At 37.8% G+C, this 19,019-nt stretch overlaps 1 protein-coding gene across 1 annotated transcript in view; it reads right to left on the bottom strand.

Annotated features, from left to right (window-relative positions):
* Positions 1–1,521: 1,521 nt before the first annotated feature.
* Positions 1,522–19,019, bottom strand: part of ak9 (adenylate kinase 9) — a 19,687-nt gene continuing 2,189 nt past the window's right edge. The window contains exons 3-36 of the mRNA XM_058378661.1: positions 18,956–19,019; positions 17,943–18,006; positions 17,807–17,859; positions 17,622–17,718; positions 17,374–17,486; positions 17,016–17,174; positions 16,823–16,924; positions 16,238–16,312; positions 16,045–16,146; positions 15,812–15,951; positions 15,199–15,515; positions 12,759–12,889; positions 12,431–12,581; positions 11,996–12,104; positions 11,815–11,900; positions 11,341–11,535; positions 10,896–10,984; positions 10,612–10,815; positions 9,834–10,136; positions 9,135–9,256; positions 8,828–9,047; positions 8,618–8,680; positions 8,330–8,518; positions 7,988–8,206; positions 6,248–6,461; positions 5,902–6,103; positions 4,913–5,059; positions 4,505–4,722; positions 4,119–4,315; positions 3,619–3,788; positions 3,192–3,290; positions 2,982–3,084; positions 2,772–2,886; positions 1,522–2,644 (exon numbers count right to left, since the gene is read on the bottom strand). The exon at positions 18,956–19,019 is cut by the window's right edge and continues 80 nt beyond it. Coding sequence (XP_058234644.1) covers positions 2,451–2,644; positions 2,772–2,886; positions 2,982–3,084; positions 3,192–3,290; positions 3,619–3,788; positions 4,119–4,315; positions 4,505–4,722; positions 4,913–5,059; positions 5,902–6,103; positions 6,248–6,461; positions 7,988–8,206; positions 8,330–8,518; positions 8,618–8,680; positions 8,828–9,047; positions 9,135–9,256; positions 9,834–10,136; positions 10,612–10,815; positions 10,896–10,984; positions 11,341–11,535; positions 11,815–11,900; positions 11,996–12,104; positions 12,431–12,581; positions 12,759–12,889; positions 15,199–15,515; positions 15,812–15,951; positions 16,045–16,146; positions 16,238–16,312; positions 16,823–16,924; positions 17,016–17,174; positions 17,374–17,486; positions 17,622–17,718; positions 17,807–17,859; positions 17,943–18,006; positions 18,956–19,019 — 5,026 coding nt within the window. The 3' untranslated portion in view covers positions 1,522–2,450. The remainder of the gene's footprint in view (positions 2,645–2,771; positions 2,887–2,981; positions 3,085–3,191; positions 3,291–3,618; positions 3,789–4,118; positions 4,316–4,504; positions 4,723–4,912; positions 5,060–5,901; positions 6,104–6,247; positions 6,462–7,987; positions 8,207–8,329; positions 8,519–8,617; positions 8,681–8,827; positions 9,048–9,134; positions 9,257–9,833; positions 10,137–10,611; positions 10,816–10,895; positions 10,985–11,340; positions 11,536–11,814; positions 11,901–11,995; positions 12,105–12,430; positions 12,582–12,758; positions 12,890–15,198; positions 15,516–15,811; positions 15,952–16,044; positions 16,147–16,237; positions 16,313–16,822; positions 16,925–17,015; positions 17,175–17,373; positions 17,487–17,621; positions 17,719–17,806; positions 17,860–17,942; positions 18,007–18,955) is intronic.

Genomic DNA, 19,019 nt, shown 5'->3' on the forward strand with positions numbered 1-19,019 from the left:
AGGAAACATACATGAAACAAGCTAATACTCCTAAAATGTGGACACACACACACACACACACACATACACACACACACAAAGTCACTCACTCACTGTAGGTACCAGTAGCAGTGTCCTAAACCCTCACTGTGACTGAAGATGCTCAGAAGTTTAAGACTTAGTGCTGTACCTTGTGTCTTTAGCATGGAATCTCTGACCTGTTTTAATTTTTTTTCTGCACAGAAAATAAACCAAAACCACCGAGCTTCAGTTGGAAGAAAATATTTGTTCTCTATTTTTTCTTTAGAGTCAATTTGACTGAAGACCTGTATGAGGTCTAAGGACTCAAGACTTTTATACTTCTCCCAAATAAAACTGAGAAGAGTGCTTACACACTGTTTTTAAAACTGACCGATTTAATCAGCAATGATTTCCTCACTGATGTTAAAATCAACTGGAGCTCAGTCGAGTAAAGAGATGATGATGAGGCTCTTTAACGTTGCTCAGTAGGCATGTGCAGTGTTTTGCAATAGAGCTAGAATTAAGAATGCACACAGAGTCACACAGAAATTAGCCACCACACGTTACCAACAAAAATACACATGGTGTGAATATATTAACTATTATATCATGATCGTCTGAACTTGAGGCTGTTGTAAATCACTCATTAAACACACACCTGTGACCTCATAGAGTGCTGCAGGTGCGTTTTTGCAGTCCAACCTGGAAGTAATCATGACCCTGGTTCCTTCAGCAAAAAGCCAGTACACTTATTTCTTCTCTTTATCTCCAATTGTCATGAGACGTTTTAAATATTGAACTCCAGTTAATAAGTTTTCAAAAAGGAAACTAAACTAATTCATTGTCTTGACTACTTGTGTGTTAAAACAAAGCTTTTCTTCAAGTTGAGTTTACTTGTATGTTTTAAAGACAGCAGTTTCAAGTTTAATCTGGAAATGTCTTACAGGTTAGGATTTTTTCATTGGTTTTTAGATTATTTTCAAAAATAGCCTCTGTGATCAACAGAGGTTTTTGATTCTTACATGTTTTGTTCATCATGCCTCCTGGTGGTCCAGCAGCAGGATCCCACGCTCTCATTGCCATAGCCCAGGTTCCCAGGCAGGGCGCTAACCCAGTTACTGAAGAGTTAACTCTCAGTGCCGGTCCCAAGCCTGGATTAAATGAGAGGGCTGCGTCAGGAAGGACATCCAGCGTAAAACCTGTGCCAAATTGAAATGTGCGGACCAAATGATCCGCTGTGGTGACCCCAAACAAGGAGCAGCAACAACAACAACAACATGTTTTGTTCAAGATAATTTTCACAAATTAACACAACCTTTATGACCTCACATGACCACCACTAAGCTTCTGTCAAATCATTCACTCTTTATTTTAAAACATGTTCCCTGATAAGGATCCACTGAGCTCTTTTTGTGGATGAATCTATATTAAAAATAGATATTTAATATATATATTTAAATATATAAATAGTTTGTGAGAGTGTGATGAAAAACACAACAAGGCTGTAGTAGATGACTTTAATGTCCCTGACAACTTCTGTGGTCCAGTGTCTCCTACATGTTAGTAAAAGCTTAATAAATCTCGAATGTGAAACATGAAAATTTCCTGAGCTTGTGTTAAACACAGATGTTTCTGGGTTTTAGGACTCAGTTCTTACTGAACTACATAAATCATTTCAAAATGTCAGATTTTGTTATGAATTTTGATTTAATGGGTGAGCTAAGCATAGAAAAGTGGTTAAGAGAGATGGACAGAATAAAGGAGGATGATATAAAAAGGAAGGAGACACATACATATTAATGAGAGAGAAATTGAACAGCTGAATTTTGCTTTTGTTTCTGGAAAAAAAACACTATCAAGTAACTGACTTTTAATCAACAGCCATTTTTTTCTATTAAATATATATTACAGTTAATAAACCAGACTGAAATGCTAACTGTGTTGTTTTTCTAGCTCACGTTATCCATTCTGTTACAAGTCCAGCATTCAGACGTATGATGAAGCTCTTCTTTTAATAACAGTGGCTGATATCCAGATGTGAAAGCTGCATTAACACCACAACTGGTCAGAGTGTATAACTGAGGGGAAAGAGTTTATAATTAGTGTTACTTTGCATACATTCTGCTAAATGTTGCTGAAGAACTACATTACTTGGCCTTAGAGTGATTAATTGTTTGTGATAAATGAATGAATTTTTTTGCTGTGTGTTTATTTTCTGAAACATGGACATGTTTATGTAGTAACTACTTTATAAAAGCACTAAATACCACCAACTCTTATACAATCACTGTAAACCATGGTGTCTTGGCTTCTTGAGGTTTATTGCTTTATTTAATTTTTTATATTTTCCATTCACTTTTGTCTATTTTGAAAGTATTTAGGTTTTGAAGTGAATAACAGTGAATTAAATCAGATTTCATATTAATTCCCTCCAAGTTGCATCAGTCCTGCTACAGTTTAGTGGAGTCCTTCAAGGCATGAAACCTGTGAAGCTTGTGTTTAAAATCAATGGGAAGTTCATGAGGAGGTTTGTAGTTCTGGGTCAGAGAGGAACTCAGATAAGAGATGAGTTGACAATCATCCTCAAACTGAACCAGCTTCTTCTTGTACCTCTTCTGAGTGTAGGTGGATGTTCTGTTATAAGCTGTGTAGAAGATGGGAAAATATTCCATTTCACAATAAAATTATTTAAAAAAAAAAAACCCACAGACTTTATATTTGGCAAAGCAGGATTTGCTTTCTCATGTCCACTGAAGACTGAAAATCATTACCTTTCAGATGTAAGACCAGGTAGAGTATAGCAGATCTCTTCATGCTGAGGTATGGGAACTTTGGCTTGAGGTTTCCCAACTCTGTCAAGCCTTTAATGATGGCTCTGGCTACTCCCTTGCATGGAGAATGCACACAAATGAGAGTTGATAGTGAATTAAATCAAAGCATGGCTGAGAGAAAAGCCAATGTCTCATTTCTTTCTCTCGTACCTGTTCCAAATAACCCAGTATTGGCAAAGAGGTCAGCTGCACTGGTTCTCCCATTGGTGGAAGTTTATGAGGGAGTTTCTGGTTCCAGTAAATCTCAGGTGATCTGGAATCAGGTACAAAAACATTCTTTTTCATCAATTACCCCAAATTATTGCAACTACACTGATTATAAGACTCTGGCTTTTCTAGCAACTGTTTATTTTTACTCACCGTAGAAACTTGTGTTGTTTTTCCTCTGTCTCAAAAATGTAGATCTTCTCCTGGTATTCTACTGCAAAGTTCACGTTGCCACGAACCAGAGCCTCGTACCTTCACATGAAAGAAAACAGTAAAAAGTTTATATTTCTGATTACATCTTCAGATAACACTTTATATTTGATCTCATTTCAAAATTCAGGATTTCTCAAACTTACACTGACTTGGTTAGTTATGTTTATGTGTGTTTATTATCAGCACTGGTGTGTTAAATGCCTCTACACTATAAGCAGCAATGCTAAATAAAATGAAAACTATCTGTTATGTTGCATGTTTTTACATTTAACATTACTTAACAGAAATAAAATGATTATGCACTTGGATACAAAGCACCAAATATTTTAAATTAGGAGTAAAATGTTGTGGACATGATGTACATTACCTCTGCTGGCCTTCTAGGTATGTGACTGGACAGTAGCCTTTAAGCTCCACCTGCTGAGGGAAGCGACTCTTCACCTGGCCTGCACTCAGCTTACGGGGAAGAAGCTCAGGAGGGGGCATCTTATGAGGGCAATTTGGAGGCACAAACTGCTCTGGTGCTTCTAGAAACTTCTATTGTAAAATAAAATGACAATATTATATAAGTATTACTGACTTATACATAGAAGATTTGATGTTTTGTAGCTGAAAAAAAATATCTACCATATTTGCACCTCAGATTCACAAAGATGATAATTTTATAAATGTTGTATAAAACTATGGCAGCAGTGCTTTATTTATTTATTTATTTATTTATTTATTTATTTATTTATTTATTTAAGCTTGTTCATATTTTAAAGCTACCTGATATAACCGATATCACTGCATAACATTATCAGTATAAATATTTTACATTTTAAATGATTCAGATCAGATCAGATTCAGATGAGATTAGACCCCCACCTCAAGATACTCTCTGGAGGCCATTTTGTAGTAGCGTCTCTTAAACTCTGCAGCCAGCTCCAGGGACGTGTCAAGGGAGCAGTCCACCAAGTGTTTATGGAGAGCCAAGCTCACAGGACAGTAATGGTCAAACTCGCCCAGCCGAGATTGCAGCTCTCGTGGAGTAACACACAGACGCTCTATACTGGCAGCCTGGCCTGAGAGAAATTGTAGAGTTAACACAGCCTTCAATTCAGATTTCAATGCTGACTGAAATATAGGAAGATAATGGGTGGTAAAGATCAATCTACTGCTTTAAGGTTAAAACAAAATTGTGTGCGTGTGTGTGTGTGTGTGTAGATAAATATAGGAAGGATTTTATCCAGACATTCTTCTTGTTCTCTCACCTTTACGAATTCTTTTCAGGTACTTGTGGATATATTGTGTACTAATCTGGGCTTCTTCCAGAACCCGATGCCACACCCACCAACTGCTTTTGTGTGCATCAACTGGAACCCAGTTTTGGTACTGCTGATGGAAGTGTTTCCTCAGTGCCTCCACCTCACGCTTAAAGCATGAAATCCGGAAGTCCAGGAACTGAGTGCTGTCATGTATCGGGTACGGCCTGTATGAGAGAGGAGACAGACGGCATTACTACGCTTAACCGAGATCACACTTTTTAGCTTCAGTTCTTTAGTCACTGAACAGCATCACATCTGACAAGTTCATTTATTATACATGCGTTCAAGCCCATGTTGCAGCATATACTACACACAACTCTATATAGGTGTAACAGTGATAATTCAGACTCAGACCTGTTTGGTTTCATCTTCTCGTTCATGCCTCTCCTCAGCACTTCATCTCTGTCTAGCTGCAGCTCCATCACTCGAACAGGAATAATGCGGCGAGCTGCCATCAGGTCAGCCTGTCTTTTGGTCATGGGAAATCCATCCAGAACATACCTGAGGTGAAGAAGTAAGAGTAATTTTTATCCTCCTTGTCTTGTCTAGGTGTTTAAGTGCACTTTTTGTGGCTGCATGCTACTGCTTGATGTCACTGAGCACTTCACTGGTTTTTACTTGGATTTGGTTTTGGTGAATCAAAAGTTTTTCCCTTCAGACTGCCTTCATCTTCATCACCAGCAGCACTCATCTGCATAAAGAAGGCTCTGAAGTTGCATGTTTACATGTACTGTGACTTGATGCTTGGCAAATCCTTCTACTGGTTTCACACAGGTTTCATTTAATTCACACACTTCTACAACGTATTAAATTGATTTTATTCTATAGTTTAGTACTCTCTCTTGGGGAACTGGAGGTTTGTAAGGGTTCAAAATGATGCTTGGGGTCTGATGCTTGAAGTCTTCCAGTAATTCAGTTCAATTCGATTCAGTTTTATTTGTATAATGATATTAACAATGGACCTTGTCTCGAACAGCTTTACCGAACAAAGAAATTTAGAATAGAAATGCCAGACTTTAAAATTACATTTATATTTATCCAGTAAATAGTGTTTTATTTGTACAGTGCTTTGGACAATAGACATTGTCATAAAAACATCTGTACAGAAATCTTGTCTGCAGTCACTGGGGGTTTTAATCGCCTTTCTCAGTGGCACTCTGCAGGTTTGAGATTTTAAATCACAATCACCTTTTAATCAATAAATACAGTAATGTAGTAGTAATGAAAAATATGACAAAACACAATCAGTATGGATCAGGTTTTTAAATTCTCCTCTCTAGATCTGTTTTCTCCAGAAACAATCCCTAAATGTAATTAGACGTGCGAGTGAACCGGATCATTACCCTCGTGTGCTGCAGACTAAGTTTAACAGGACCACTTCTAGGCACTGAATGGCCAGTTCATCAGGAACAGTCAAGCCCTGGCTCAAGTACTTCAGCATCTCAGTGGCGAGCTCTGTCTTGTCTTGGAGACTTAGCACTGTCCTCATAACAGCACCGATGGATAGGTGTGCCAGTCCATATTCACGGGCAAACATGCGAGCAACTGCCCCACACAACATACAAGAACAGACAGAAACAATAAACACAGCTTTTGTTAGTTTGTTTTGTACGCATGCTTAAAATTACTGGCCTTAATGTTATAACAGACCATGCTGACTTCTGTATGTCATCAAAAGCTTGCACTGACCTGTGGTTTTTCCCGATTTCGGAATACCAATGATGGCCAGTTTTATGGGCAGGGAAGGGTTGGGCTTGGGCTGACGGAGGTGTTTGATAGGGTTGATCATAAAGGTCTTGCGTGTCTCTTTTGAGGCAAAGAAGAAAATGAAGTTGTGGAAGAGGACTGGGAAGCTAGTGTTGAGGTGGTCCTGCACATGTTGGATCAGATCTCCCTCTGTATACTATACATCCATAAAAAAAAGAAATGAATCATTGTTATTGCCTTTGTACATATAGATATAAATGCAATTTAAAAGAGATTATTGTCAAACTGATGTGTATATATGTGCTGGAAGTATATAAAATAACAAAAACAAAAGTGTCAGAATTCTTAATTCCCCTCACTGGAAAAGAAGTATTTTCTGTCTTGCCACAGCTTCCAGCAGTAATTATAGCTTTTTCACATATACCTTCATGTCTTCATGTTCATTGTGGAAAAAATGGATGTACTGGATTATTAAACTGCAACATAATTAAGGTGAAAGCTATTTTGTTCAATTAAACCAAATCTGCAGTGATTAACGTGATCATTACTAGGACTATTCATGCAGCATTGTGTTCCAGTCATAATGGAGTTAACAGATAAACCCTGATATTCTGAGGGCATTAAAGAACCCCTAAAACCAAAAGAGGTGTGTCAGAGCTTTTTGTACCTGTCCCTTTGTGTTGTTGATAAAAGAAATAATGTTTCTGGGGCAAAAATAAAATGCATATAGATAAAAGAAAAAATAGATCAGATTCTGATTTTAAGTTTATATTTAAACAAAACAATAAAAGTTTAACTCAACCTGGTAAAGTCTTTGTGTTTGTTCAGTTAAATATGTGTGGGTGAAAACAACACTGAGGAATCATCCTTAGCTGAAAAAAAATCTTCATTGTTCTCTTTATTAGGCTAGTTTGCTAAAACTACTGAAAAGTTTTCTTCTTCAGAGTCAGCATGTGCATGTTGTTTATCAAACACTACTGCTGTGTGAATCAGTCCACTCAATCCAATCAATTCAACACTCTGACTCTGGAAAAGGAAATACATGAATGTACAGAATCAGATCAGCTCATGAGGGTTGTAACGGTTTGAGACTCAAGGCAGGTCCTTGTGTTTTAAGGTGGTGGTGAACATGCTACTGAACGCCATCATGGATGATTCCAGGGGTGAACTACAAGCAGGTTATTTTAGTTATCTGAAAGCTCAAAAAATGAGTTTAAGAGTCTGTTTAAACAGAGTAAATGTTTCTCTGTGTGAATATCAACGATGGACTGGCGACCTGTCCAGGGTGTACCCCTGCCTTTCGCCCTACGTGCACTGGGATAGGCTCCAGCAGACCCCCGTGACCCTAGGAATCCTAGGAATAAGCGGGTATAGACAATGAATGAATGAATGAATGAATATCAACAGAACATCGGTCAAAAATATGGGATCTTTTATTAAAAACTAATTTAATGTTTTATTTCAAATCCTGTTCATTTTTAGTATTTCTTATGATGCAACCCATCCATACAGTAGGTTTTTGTTTATGATCCTGTGAAGTCAAGCACTCGAGCAAGATGCCTGTACTCAATACAGAATCAGTATTCACAGCTGGATATGTGATGAATAAAGCCATATATCAGGTAACTCTACATTTTTGTACATATCCTCATCATTATTCATAGCAAATTCAAGAGCAGAAATAGATGAGCATAAATATTAATGCTCCAATCCATCACTAACCCTGATCGGATCCCAACAGCCAAAGGCACTGTAGTACTTGTGAGAGGAGTGCAGGAGTTTTTGAGCAGTGGCATAGTTGATGGGTTGACACCTTTGAAACAGAGCTTCTCTGTTCTCCACCAGGGGCTTGACTTGCTTTAGTAGCTGAGCGCGCACAAGGTGATGCTTCCGTCCAGCGCTGACTGTCAGCTGAGGAATCCGGTGTTCAGCCAGAAGCTCCTGAAAGGAACGGGGAAGAAAATGTCGGTATTAGTGTATGAGTTCATTTTACATTGACCATCTGGTTAAAACAGTGATTATTTTCTACTGATGTCATTTCTATTAATATCACTTAATGTTTACCAGCATCACCGTGAGGTTGCTGTCATCTCTGTCAAACCTCTCACTGATCTCTGTTCCTATCCGATCCTCTGCACTGGCCTCGGACTCTTCGTCCTCTTCGTCCTCTTGCTCCTCCTGAGGAAACTCCTTCAGCAGCCTGTCTTCCAGCTCTTCCTCCCAGTTCAGCTCCTCTTCCTCAGTGTCCATTTCCTAGATGAAGACAGGACATTAACTCAGGCACTAACTCAGGGTACTACAGTGTGAGCTGTGAGAGCTATATTTATGTCTTACTCTATATTTATGTCTTACTCTGAGAGATTTAGGTGCATATTCGGACAGAAGTTCAGCTCTTCTTTGGGCAACAGCCTCCTCCTGTTTAACAGAATGGTTAATAGAATGCTAATGACCATACTTAAGCATGTGTTTGTGAATACTAAATCCATAAATTTACAAAAAAATATGCTATTAAAAAACTATTTTCAGCTACCAAATTATGATGAATCTTTTTTTCTTCCTCACCCTAATTTTGCTACGTAGCTCTTTAAGTATTTGCATCTGTCCTCTTCTTCGTGTGCATCTGTCCCTCCATCTGTCAAGTCGTGGAGGCAGCAGACGCTTGACCACTTCTGACACTTCTACAGACATAAGTATGATGGTGTCGGGGTACAAGTGGTGCTCCACTAAAAAAGACACTTCCTCTGAATGCTGAGGAAAACCTTCCAGAATAAAGCCTGATGATCTAAGAAAACCAGAAAGGCAGTGAAAAAGGTTTAATAATTTGAAAAGACATATTGTGAGTTTGAATATTACATCGATAATCCTTTACTTGTATGGCTCTTGATGCCAGAACTCCAGCAGAACCTTCTCCATGATTGTGTCTGGCAACGGCTGTCCATCAGATAGATATGACTTTATGACTTCCTCTTCATCGGTCAGTGCTGGAGTCTCCTACAGAACATGTGCACAAAACCAATACACTGCTGCTCTTCATACACACAATTCTCCTCACAAAACTCCTACAACCTACCCACTGTTACTTACATGCAAAAATGTGTATTATCAGCAAGAGATAATAATTCTGTAATGGTAAAACTGTCAATAATAAAAGAAAATAGTAATATAAAAATTCACAAACATAGGGATACAAACCAAATTACTATGTTTTGTTATTTTTTCAGCTATGTATGTATTGTAGATCACCCTGAGATTTTAGCAGAATGGAATGGTGTTGTGTAAATAAATGATTTCTTGCTGATAATAAACATTTTTGTATGTACATGTAAGTAGCAATAGGTAGGTAAAAGAATTGGAGACATCAGGTACCAAATATTAACCATTCAGAAAGTCCTCGGTTATCATGACCGTGCAGGACTACTACTCCAAGACCAGCAGAGAAAAGCCAGACTGAGATCACCAGGCTTTTGGAGGAGACCTCAGATAATGAATGTAAGTATTCAGAGAATTTTTTTAAACAGTAGCTTGGACTATTATTTTTTATCAGTCATGGAATCTTCTCCATACCTACCTCAGTGTGGTCATTATCAGTGGAAAGGATTTCCTGTTGGCTCAGTCCATCCTCTGGCTCGTCAGCAGAAGTTGTGGACTGGTTGTGTGCCTGCAGCAGACTCTGCAGCTCTTTGGGTGGCTCTTCAGACGGCTCTGCCTCATCAGAGTAGGGCACACGGGTCTGAGTCTTGGCCAGAATCAGCTCTTGCAGCCGTTCACGGAACTGGATATGAAAGAGACCCAGCTGTTGTGCTAACCAGTGGCCATGTGTGGTTTTTCCTGAGCCACGCACTCCCAGCAGGACAATACGCAGGGCAGGAGGCTAGAGAGATGGCAACACATGAGATGAAGGACGTTCCTCTCTTCTAGTGATTTACATCAGCAGTGATTTGGAGTGGTTTATGATAGAGGATTGAATTTTGTACAGTAGGATCTAAATTTTATGTACTATTTTATGTATTCTTTGAAAAAGTATTAAGATTAATTGAAATATATCTTAATTTGAAATTTACACTGATTACTTTAAATTTCCCTTTGGGATGAATAAAGTATCTATCTATCTATCTATCTATCTATCTATCTATCTATCTATCTATCTATCTATCTATTTATCTATCTATCTATCTATCTGATTCATTTTTTAAATTGTTCTAATGGCATATACAGCATTTTCTTTACATGGCCACATACACACAGTGATTTTCTTATATTTTTATCACTTCATATAGGCAGAGAACTTGTGTTATAATCACTATATTCATTGATATTTGAATTATTTATGGATCAGCTCCTCCTACTTTAAGTAGTTGAGTAGTTGGAGCATACATCTCAGGCATCTGCATAAACTTCTCCCACGCTTTGCTGCTAGAAAAGTAGTAGACCTTCTCTCTGTATTTTGCAGCAATGTCATTTGTACAAGGCACCAGCGTTCCCTTCTCCTGCAGCACAACTGGGCAGTACTTGCTAGTATCCCCAAGCCACCTTTCACTGCTGCTCCATTCCTAGGGAGGGATGTAAAGAGTTTGCGAGTGATGTAGGATAACACACTACAAATGAACAGTGGTTAAGGCTGTACACCAACCTCTGCTTCATCTTCATCCTCCTGCACATCATCCTCCTCTTTATCCAGATCCATGCTGGATATCTCTTGGGCCTTGTACTTAAACGGTCCTAAATCACAGAATGACAGAATGATTTGAATAGTAATACACTCAGATTACACACACATCTCAGGCTGAACACTTCATTTTATCTTCACAGTGTGATTATATTATTTTAGTGGATTTTGATTGTGTTTACTCTTCATTTATACATGTGAGTGAGATAAAAAGAAGAGATCATGTATCACAAAAGGCATGAGTGATGTGGGTTTGTTGTCTCACACAGAACCCTGATGTCTATTAGAACATTTCTTACAACTAGAACATAAGGTGGCACATTTGAAACACTTTAAAATAAACCACACCTGATGGGAACTGGCTAATGTAACCAAGTTCAAACCTAGAGAGACAGAAACAGTCACGTACGCTCCATTTGGTCAACCATCTCCTGGAGCAGACTCTGAGCGGTTTGGTTGGAGATCTCCAGTATAACACAGCTGCACGTGATGGACGACTCCATGGTATTCCAGTCCTCCATAAACTTCTTTAGCTGCAGCTTGTACATTTCCATCGCTGGGCCAGGAGGATAGCCCTGTTCCCATGTACTAGGCAACATCAACTCTACACACACACACACACACACACCTCTCAATAATTTCACCAGACCAAAAATGAATGACATGAACTCTATTATACAGTATTACTACTACTACACAAAATTTCATCTGACATTTATTTGCCAGGTATAAAATTCAAAGAAAGGCATCATGCTCTCATTTACTGCTAATGAATCAAAGGCTTGAAGCTCAGATTTATGTGTGACGAGCCACTCGAAAAAGTTACATGAACCTATACTGAGGACTAAGCTGAAAAATTGAGACAATAGTGCAGCTGCAGTACCAGTAACATCCGGCTCCTCAGGCACCACCTCCAGTGTGGAAAACCCCCCAGACTGACCGTCCTTTTCTGAGTCCAGCACCTGCTGCCTGAATGTAGTACAGAAAATACGGGATGTGTCCTTCTCTATCACTACATACTCAATAGCTATATATGAAGCTAGAAGCTTAGTTCTTGTTCTCACTGAGTGTTTTGGATTTCTTTCTGTCTCTGCTCCTCTTGTAGTTGAGCTAGTATAACCACATCCACCTCCTCCTTATTCTGTTCATAAATCCTACTCAGAACTGTCCTTCCTATTTAAAGAAAAAAGATATTGTCCAATTTTATGGTTCCTACCTTATTTACCTTACACTAAAACAAGAAGCAAATGCTGAATTAGCAAATAAATCTTCTGAGCTCAGTGGTGCACACATGAAATAATGAATAAGAACAAAACTGAAACAAATAAACAAACACTGGAAGTATGTATGTCTGTGTGTGTGTGTGTGTGTGTGTGTGTGTGTATAATGTGTGTGTATGATGTGTGTAAGGAGTGTACAGTGTCAGTGCTGTGTATCTGTATGTGTGTGTGTGTGTGTGTGTGTGTGTGTGTGTGTGTGTGTGAAAATCTTAACCTCACCTTCTCCCTCACTGTCTTGGAGACAGAACACCACATCAGGTATGAGGTCAGGATGCAGTTCCTGGATGCGTGCCAGCTGAGTGTTGGTGGTGGGGTAGTTATCCAGCACCCAGCCCCTTTTAAACTCAGCATCTGCATCTTCTGCCTCAATCTTACAATCCACAGTCAGATGATTAGGGAAGTCACACTACTCCAGTGAGAATGAATATAATGATTAACACTTATCATATACAGTTATCATATTATATTTACTGATATTAAACCTACATCCCCTGTGCACTGCATGTCACTATGTACATAAAGTATGAGCACAGTTTAAGTGCCAAACCTCTCTGATCCATTTTTCCAGGACTTCTACACACACATCATCTGATGGTTCAATTGGCATCTTTTCTGCTTCTTTCATGGCTTCCTCCACTAAAGCTTGAACTTCTGGGTGATCTTCTGTCACCTCTGTTTCTACAGCAACAAGCAGAGCAACAATGTCTCACTATGTCTCATTTGTGTTTCTAACAAAAGTCATGTGTGTTCAGTCTGTAATTCAGCCCAATAAAACATGAGGTGTACCACATTTACATATCATATGACATCAGATGGCAGGTTTCCTTATCTGATCAGCAAATTCCCCCTCAGTTTACAACATGATCTTTACATTTGCTTGTTTTTGCACATGAAGGTGCTTAAGTGGAAAGTTTTAGGCTCTAGTTCCTCGTTGAGACTGGCCTCGTCATCAAACACTCTAATTCATGCTTAACTACATGCTTCATGATTTTAATTAATACAGAAATTAATTACTACAGATATTAATTACTACAGATACATCTACCACTATGCACTTCTGCTTCGTTGCCAACTGCATTTCATTGGCTTTGTACATGTACTTTGCACAATGACAACAAAGTTGAATCGAATCTAATCTAATCTAATCTAACCTAATCTAATCTAATCTAACCTAATCTAACCTAATCTAATCTAACCTAACCTAACCTAACCTAATCTAATCTAATCTAATCTAATCTAATCTAATCTAATCTAATCTAATCTAACCTAATCTAATCTAATCTAATCTAATCTAACCTAATCTAATCTAATCTAATCTAATCTAATCTAATCTAATCTAATCTAATCTAATCTCACCTAATCTAATCTAACCTAATCTAACCTAATCTAATCTAACCTAACCTAATCTAACCTAACCTAACCTAATCTAATCTAACCTAATCTAACCTAATCTAATCTAACCTAATGTAATCGAACCTAATCTAATCTAATCTAACCTAATCTTATCTAACCTAATCTAATCTAACCTAATCTAACCTAATCTAATCTAACCTTATCTAACCTAATCTAACCTAATCTAATCTAATCTAACCTAATCTAATCTAACCTAGTCTAACCTTATCTAATCTAATCTAACCTTATCTAACCTAATCTAATCTAACCTAATCTAATCTAACCTAACCTAATCTAATCGAACCTAATCTAACCTAATCTTATCTAACCTAATCTAACCTAATCTAATCTAACCTAATCTAATCTAATCAAACCTAATCTAACCTAATTTAATCAAACCTAATCTAACCTAATCTAATCTAACATTATCTAACCTAATCTTATCTAACCTAATCTAATCTAATCTTATCTAACCTAATCTTATCTAACCTAATCTAATCTAACCTAATCTAATCTAACCTAATCTAATCTAACCTTATCTAACCTAATTTAATCAAACCTAATCTAACCTAATTTAATCAAACCTAATCTAACCTAATCTAATCTAATCTTATCTAACCTAATCTAATCTTATCTAACCTAATCTTATCTAACCTAATCTAACCTAATCTAATCTAACCTAATCTAATCTAACCTTATCTAACCTAATTTAATCTGACCTAATTTAATCTAACCTAATCTAACCTAATTTAATCAAACCTAATCTAACCTAATCTTATCTAACCTAACCTAATCTAACCTTATCTAACCTAATCTAATCTAACCTTATCTAACCTTATCTAACCTAATCTAATCTAACCTTATCTAACCTAATTTAATCAAACCTAATCTAATCTAACCTTATCTAACCTAATTTAATCAAACCTAATTTAATCAAACCTAATATAACCTAATCTAATCTAATCTAACCTAATCTAACCTAATCTAACCTTATCTAACCTAATCTAATCTAACCTAATCTAATCTAACCTAACCTAATCTAATCGAACCTAATCTAACCTAATCTTATCTAACCTAATCTAATCTAACCTAATCTAATCTAACCTAATCTAATCTAACCTTATCTAACCTAATTTAATCAAACCTAATCTAACCTAATTTAATCGAACCTAATCTAACCTAATCTAATCTAACCTTATCTAACCTAATCTAATCTTATCTAACCTAATCTAATCTTATCTAACCTAATCTTATCTAACCTAATCTAATCTTATCTAACCTAATCTAATCTAACCTTATCTAACCTAATTTAATCAAACCTAATCTAACCTAATTTAATCAAACCTAATCTAACCTAATCTAATCTAACCTTATCTAACCTAATTTAATCTAACCTAATTTAATCTAACCTTATCTAACCTAATTTAATCAAACCTAATCTAATCTAACCTTATCTAACCTAATTTAATCGAACCTAATATAACCTAATCTAATCTAGTCTATTCTAATCTAATCTAACCTAATGTAACCTAATCTAATCTATTATTTGGGAAACTATTGGATTTTTATTAGGAATTGAATCAATCAGCTCTCACCAGATTCACCTCCATCATTCTTCTGCACCTTGAGCTTTTCCAGAGCTGAAATCGTTGCATCCTGCCTTGCTTTCTCCAGCTTTTCATGCCTGATGTTTTCCATGGCAGCCTCCGTCAGCTTCTTCATGTCTATCACAACTGCACCATAATATTCAGCCAAGAGGACACTCAAAGTGCTCTTTCCTGACCGTGGTGGTCCAATCACAGACACTCTGCAGGGTGGGCGTGGCATGGGGGGGAGCAAGTACCATCGTGGCTTGACCATGAACTTCTGCAGAGCCTCTTGAGAGGACAGGATATAGATTTTATTCAGAAAGCTGGAGGAATAAGGAAACAAAAATACAGTGGTAATTGGAAACATTTTATTGCAATATTTAACACTGATTCCAAGAGTAAAGATGAAGAAATGTAATGATTCATAAAGGGTTGATATCTACACTGATTATCCCCTCAACTACAAGTTTTCAGTGATGTGAAGTATTCGGTTATGAGAACTCACAGACATCAGTAACCACAAACAGTCAGATAAAAAAGTGTATTTTGAAATAAAATGTCCACTGTGTGATCATTATGATACTGTTCTGCATGGTCAGCTCAGCCCTCGTACACTGACCTGACTGAAAATTCAGCTTTGCCTTTAATTATTTTCCCTTCTTTGAGGGCAACAGGGCAAGTGCAGCCCCAGCGACTCCTGTGCCAATGGAAGCCTGGTGCGATGGCCTTGCTGGAGGACAGCATGTGCAGCAGCTCCTCCTGTATGAAATAAGACAGAGAATATGCAGCAAAACACAAACAGCAGTCCACGGCATTGTAATTAGAAAGAACTGGGTTTGATTTAAGTCTTACAGAATCCATCTCCTTAGCCATTTCTGCCTCCTCTGTGTTTAGCAAGCACCCCGGTACTGCTGCTCTCCTCACAGCCATGCAGTCTAGTCGAGTTATAAGACACTATACACAGACACACAAGAGAAAATAAATAAAATTCTTCATTTTACCAATGGCTGAATATGTGCACTTCAATATGATGATGATCACCCACTCCTAAAATCTCTTCTGGATCCATGCTTCCATCAAGTTCAAATAAATACTGAGGGTCATGAGCTGCCATGAAGTCCTAAATACAACACACACACACACACACACACACAAACACACGGTCAGGGACTGACTTTTCCTTTATCAATTATTAGTCTCAGAAATCTGGACCAGTTTAAAGTGAGGCACAGAGAACCTAAAGTTTTAGCTGCAGAATTGAAAGCACACTGAAAACCTGTGTTTGGATAAACAATCCTACAGTATATTGTAGACTAGAAGAAGCTTGTCCACATATCGAAATAAGAATATAAAGGAGTTTTGATGTGTTAAAGAACGCTCCTAGATCCTTATTACAGGCTCAATAAATTCATCAATTAATTCATTAATCGTAAAAAAAAAAGGATTGCTAAAAATATTGTGTGTTATGAAAAAATAGCTATACACTGTACCCACAGTTTTAAGATCAAAACATTACATACTTTATTATGGTTTTCATTATTAGATTATAATGCAAAATTATCATAAAGGGTGCTGATAATTCTGGAGTTTACTGTAACTATATAGACACTGAGACACTGGAGTCTCCCACCTCCAAAGGCATGAGCATGGTTTCTTTATAAAGGAGAATCCTGCGACGAGCTTCATCTGGGTAATGCTCTTTCAGCCTCACAGAGTGACTGCTTGTGTCCTTCTACACACACACACACACACCATAGATTGCAGATTGATGGATTCCACTTAGAGGTCACATCCGTATTGTTCATTCATTCATATAGCTTTACCTCTTCCTCCACTGCTTGCTTATCCCCCTCTTCCTCTTCTTCCTCACCTTCTTCCTCTGCCTCACTCTTAGGTGACTCCTCTGTCACAGGGCTCCACTGCGCTCTGTAAGGATGTTGCTTCTGGCCTGCAAGGCGCTTGATCAGGTCCTCCTCTGCACACTACATCCAAAGACAACAAGCGGCACTCAAGCATCTACTCAAACAGGCACAGAAGGCATCTTTACACTGCAGTTCAGGGTTCGATACAGTGAACTCTGGTGTTCTTAACTTTTGGTCCGTTTCCTTTTGGTGCTTACTAAAATCAGGCATTTATTTATGATTTACTTATTCTCCAAGACGACTAAAGGAAGAAGTTTACCTTTATGTTAATGATGAAGTCTGGGGGAAGTTTTTGGTTTTGAATCAATTCGATTTGTTCATGAACGTTCAGATATTCTCCAGACATTGATGGTAGGCATGACAGAACATAACCTGCTCAAACACAACATGGACATGTTATTACCTTCTGCAGGATTTAAATCATTTTTTGAGCTTCTTAGCCTTCATAACTGACTGCTTGTGTCATTTGCTGTGTTTAATTTGATAAATTATTTGAGTTCATCTTACCATAGTTTTCTACCTCTGGTGTTTTGAGCTTTTCAAGAACTAACGCCACCATCTTCTCCTCCGGGATGCTCTTTCCTTCAGCCAGGATTGCTAAAAGCTAAAATCCAGTACATGACATCGTGGAACTGAAGTGCTTCTGGGTTTATCTGTTTAAAAGAAATTAAATAAAGCACACAAATACACACCTCTTTTCCTTGCTCTGTTCCATCACGCATGTGACTGCTGAGCACCTCTGTGTCTGAAGAAAGAAAAAAATAATAGACAATACACAACAGAAGAAGAGAACTGGAAGACTGTATTAAATTACAGAGTAAACTTTACCATCGACGAGGACACACCCCCAAGTTTGGGCAAATGTTCTGGCAAGGGTAGACTTCCCAATACCCTAGAAAAGAAAAACATCAGACAACAGATCTGAAATGTCTTTTCACTTTTACAGTTACTCTTCAGTTGCAGTGCAACGTGTGGCCAAAAGTATGTGGACGTCTGACCATCACATACATATGTGTTTGTTATGTTCCTGCAGATTCCTGAGTTAGTCCTTCTTTACAGTTATAATGCACTCCACTCTTCTGTGAAGGATTTTTCCACTAGATATTAGAGCGTGTCTGTGGGGATAAGTGATCATTCAGCTACAAGAGCATTAGTGAAATCAGACACTGATGTTGTAAGAGTGAAGAGGTCTGGGGTTCAGTTGGTGTTCCAGTTCATCCCCAAAGTGGGGTTGAGTCAGACTCAGGACTCAGTGCAGGACACTCCAGGTCATCCACTCCAACCTTAACACACCATGTCTTCATGGAGCTCTGTGCTTTGTGTACAGGGGCATCATCATGCTGGAACAGGGTTCAAGACTCTCAGTTCCAGTGAAGGGAAACAGGAATGTTACAGCAGACAGAGACTCTAATCATCTGCGTACTTAAGAGTTTTTGGCAACAGTTTTGGGAAGAGCCGCATGTGGGTGTGAGAATCAGGTACAAATACAATTAAATAGAAGTTATAATAGTGCATTTACATTTATTCATTTAACAGATACATTTACCATTTACATTTAACAGATACATTATACATTTAAGTGAGGGACTGAGAAACTGGGAGAGGACAAAAAAGTAGTGTAACCCTTAAAGAGTGCTAGAGGAAGTAAAGGAGATTTTTGTTGTTGTTGTTTGTTTATTTTTTGTAGTGCAGACCAGTAAGAGATTAATTGTTAACAGAAGACCTGGGTGTTTAGCTGTGTAATTGTTAAATAGCAACAGTGCTGTTAAACACACATAAAATGTCTATTTGTAGGCGTGTCTTGAAGTATGTTTTATGTTAATAAGAATGATAAAACTCACAGGTTTTCCCAGGATAATGAAGCAGGTAGGCTTGGAACACAGAAATTCATTCTCAGCTTCATCC

Source organism: Hemibagrus wyckioides, linkage group LG25 (genome assembly GCF_019097595.1).
Source record: "Hemibagrus wyckioides isolate EC202008001 linkage group LG25, SWU_Hwy_1.0, whole genome shotgun sequence".
Classification (NCBI taxonomy): domain Eukaryota; kingdom Metazoa; phylum Chordata; class Actinopteri; order Siluriformes; family Bagridae; genus Hemibagrus; species Hemibagrus wyckioides.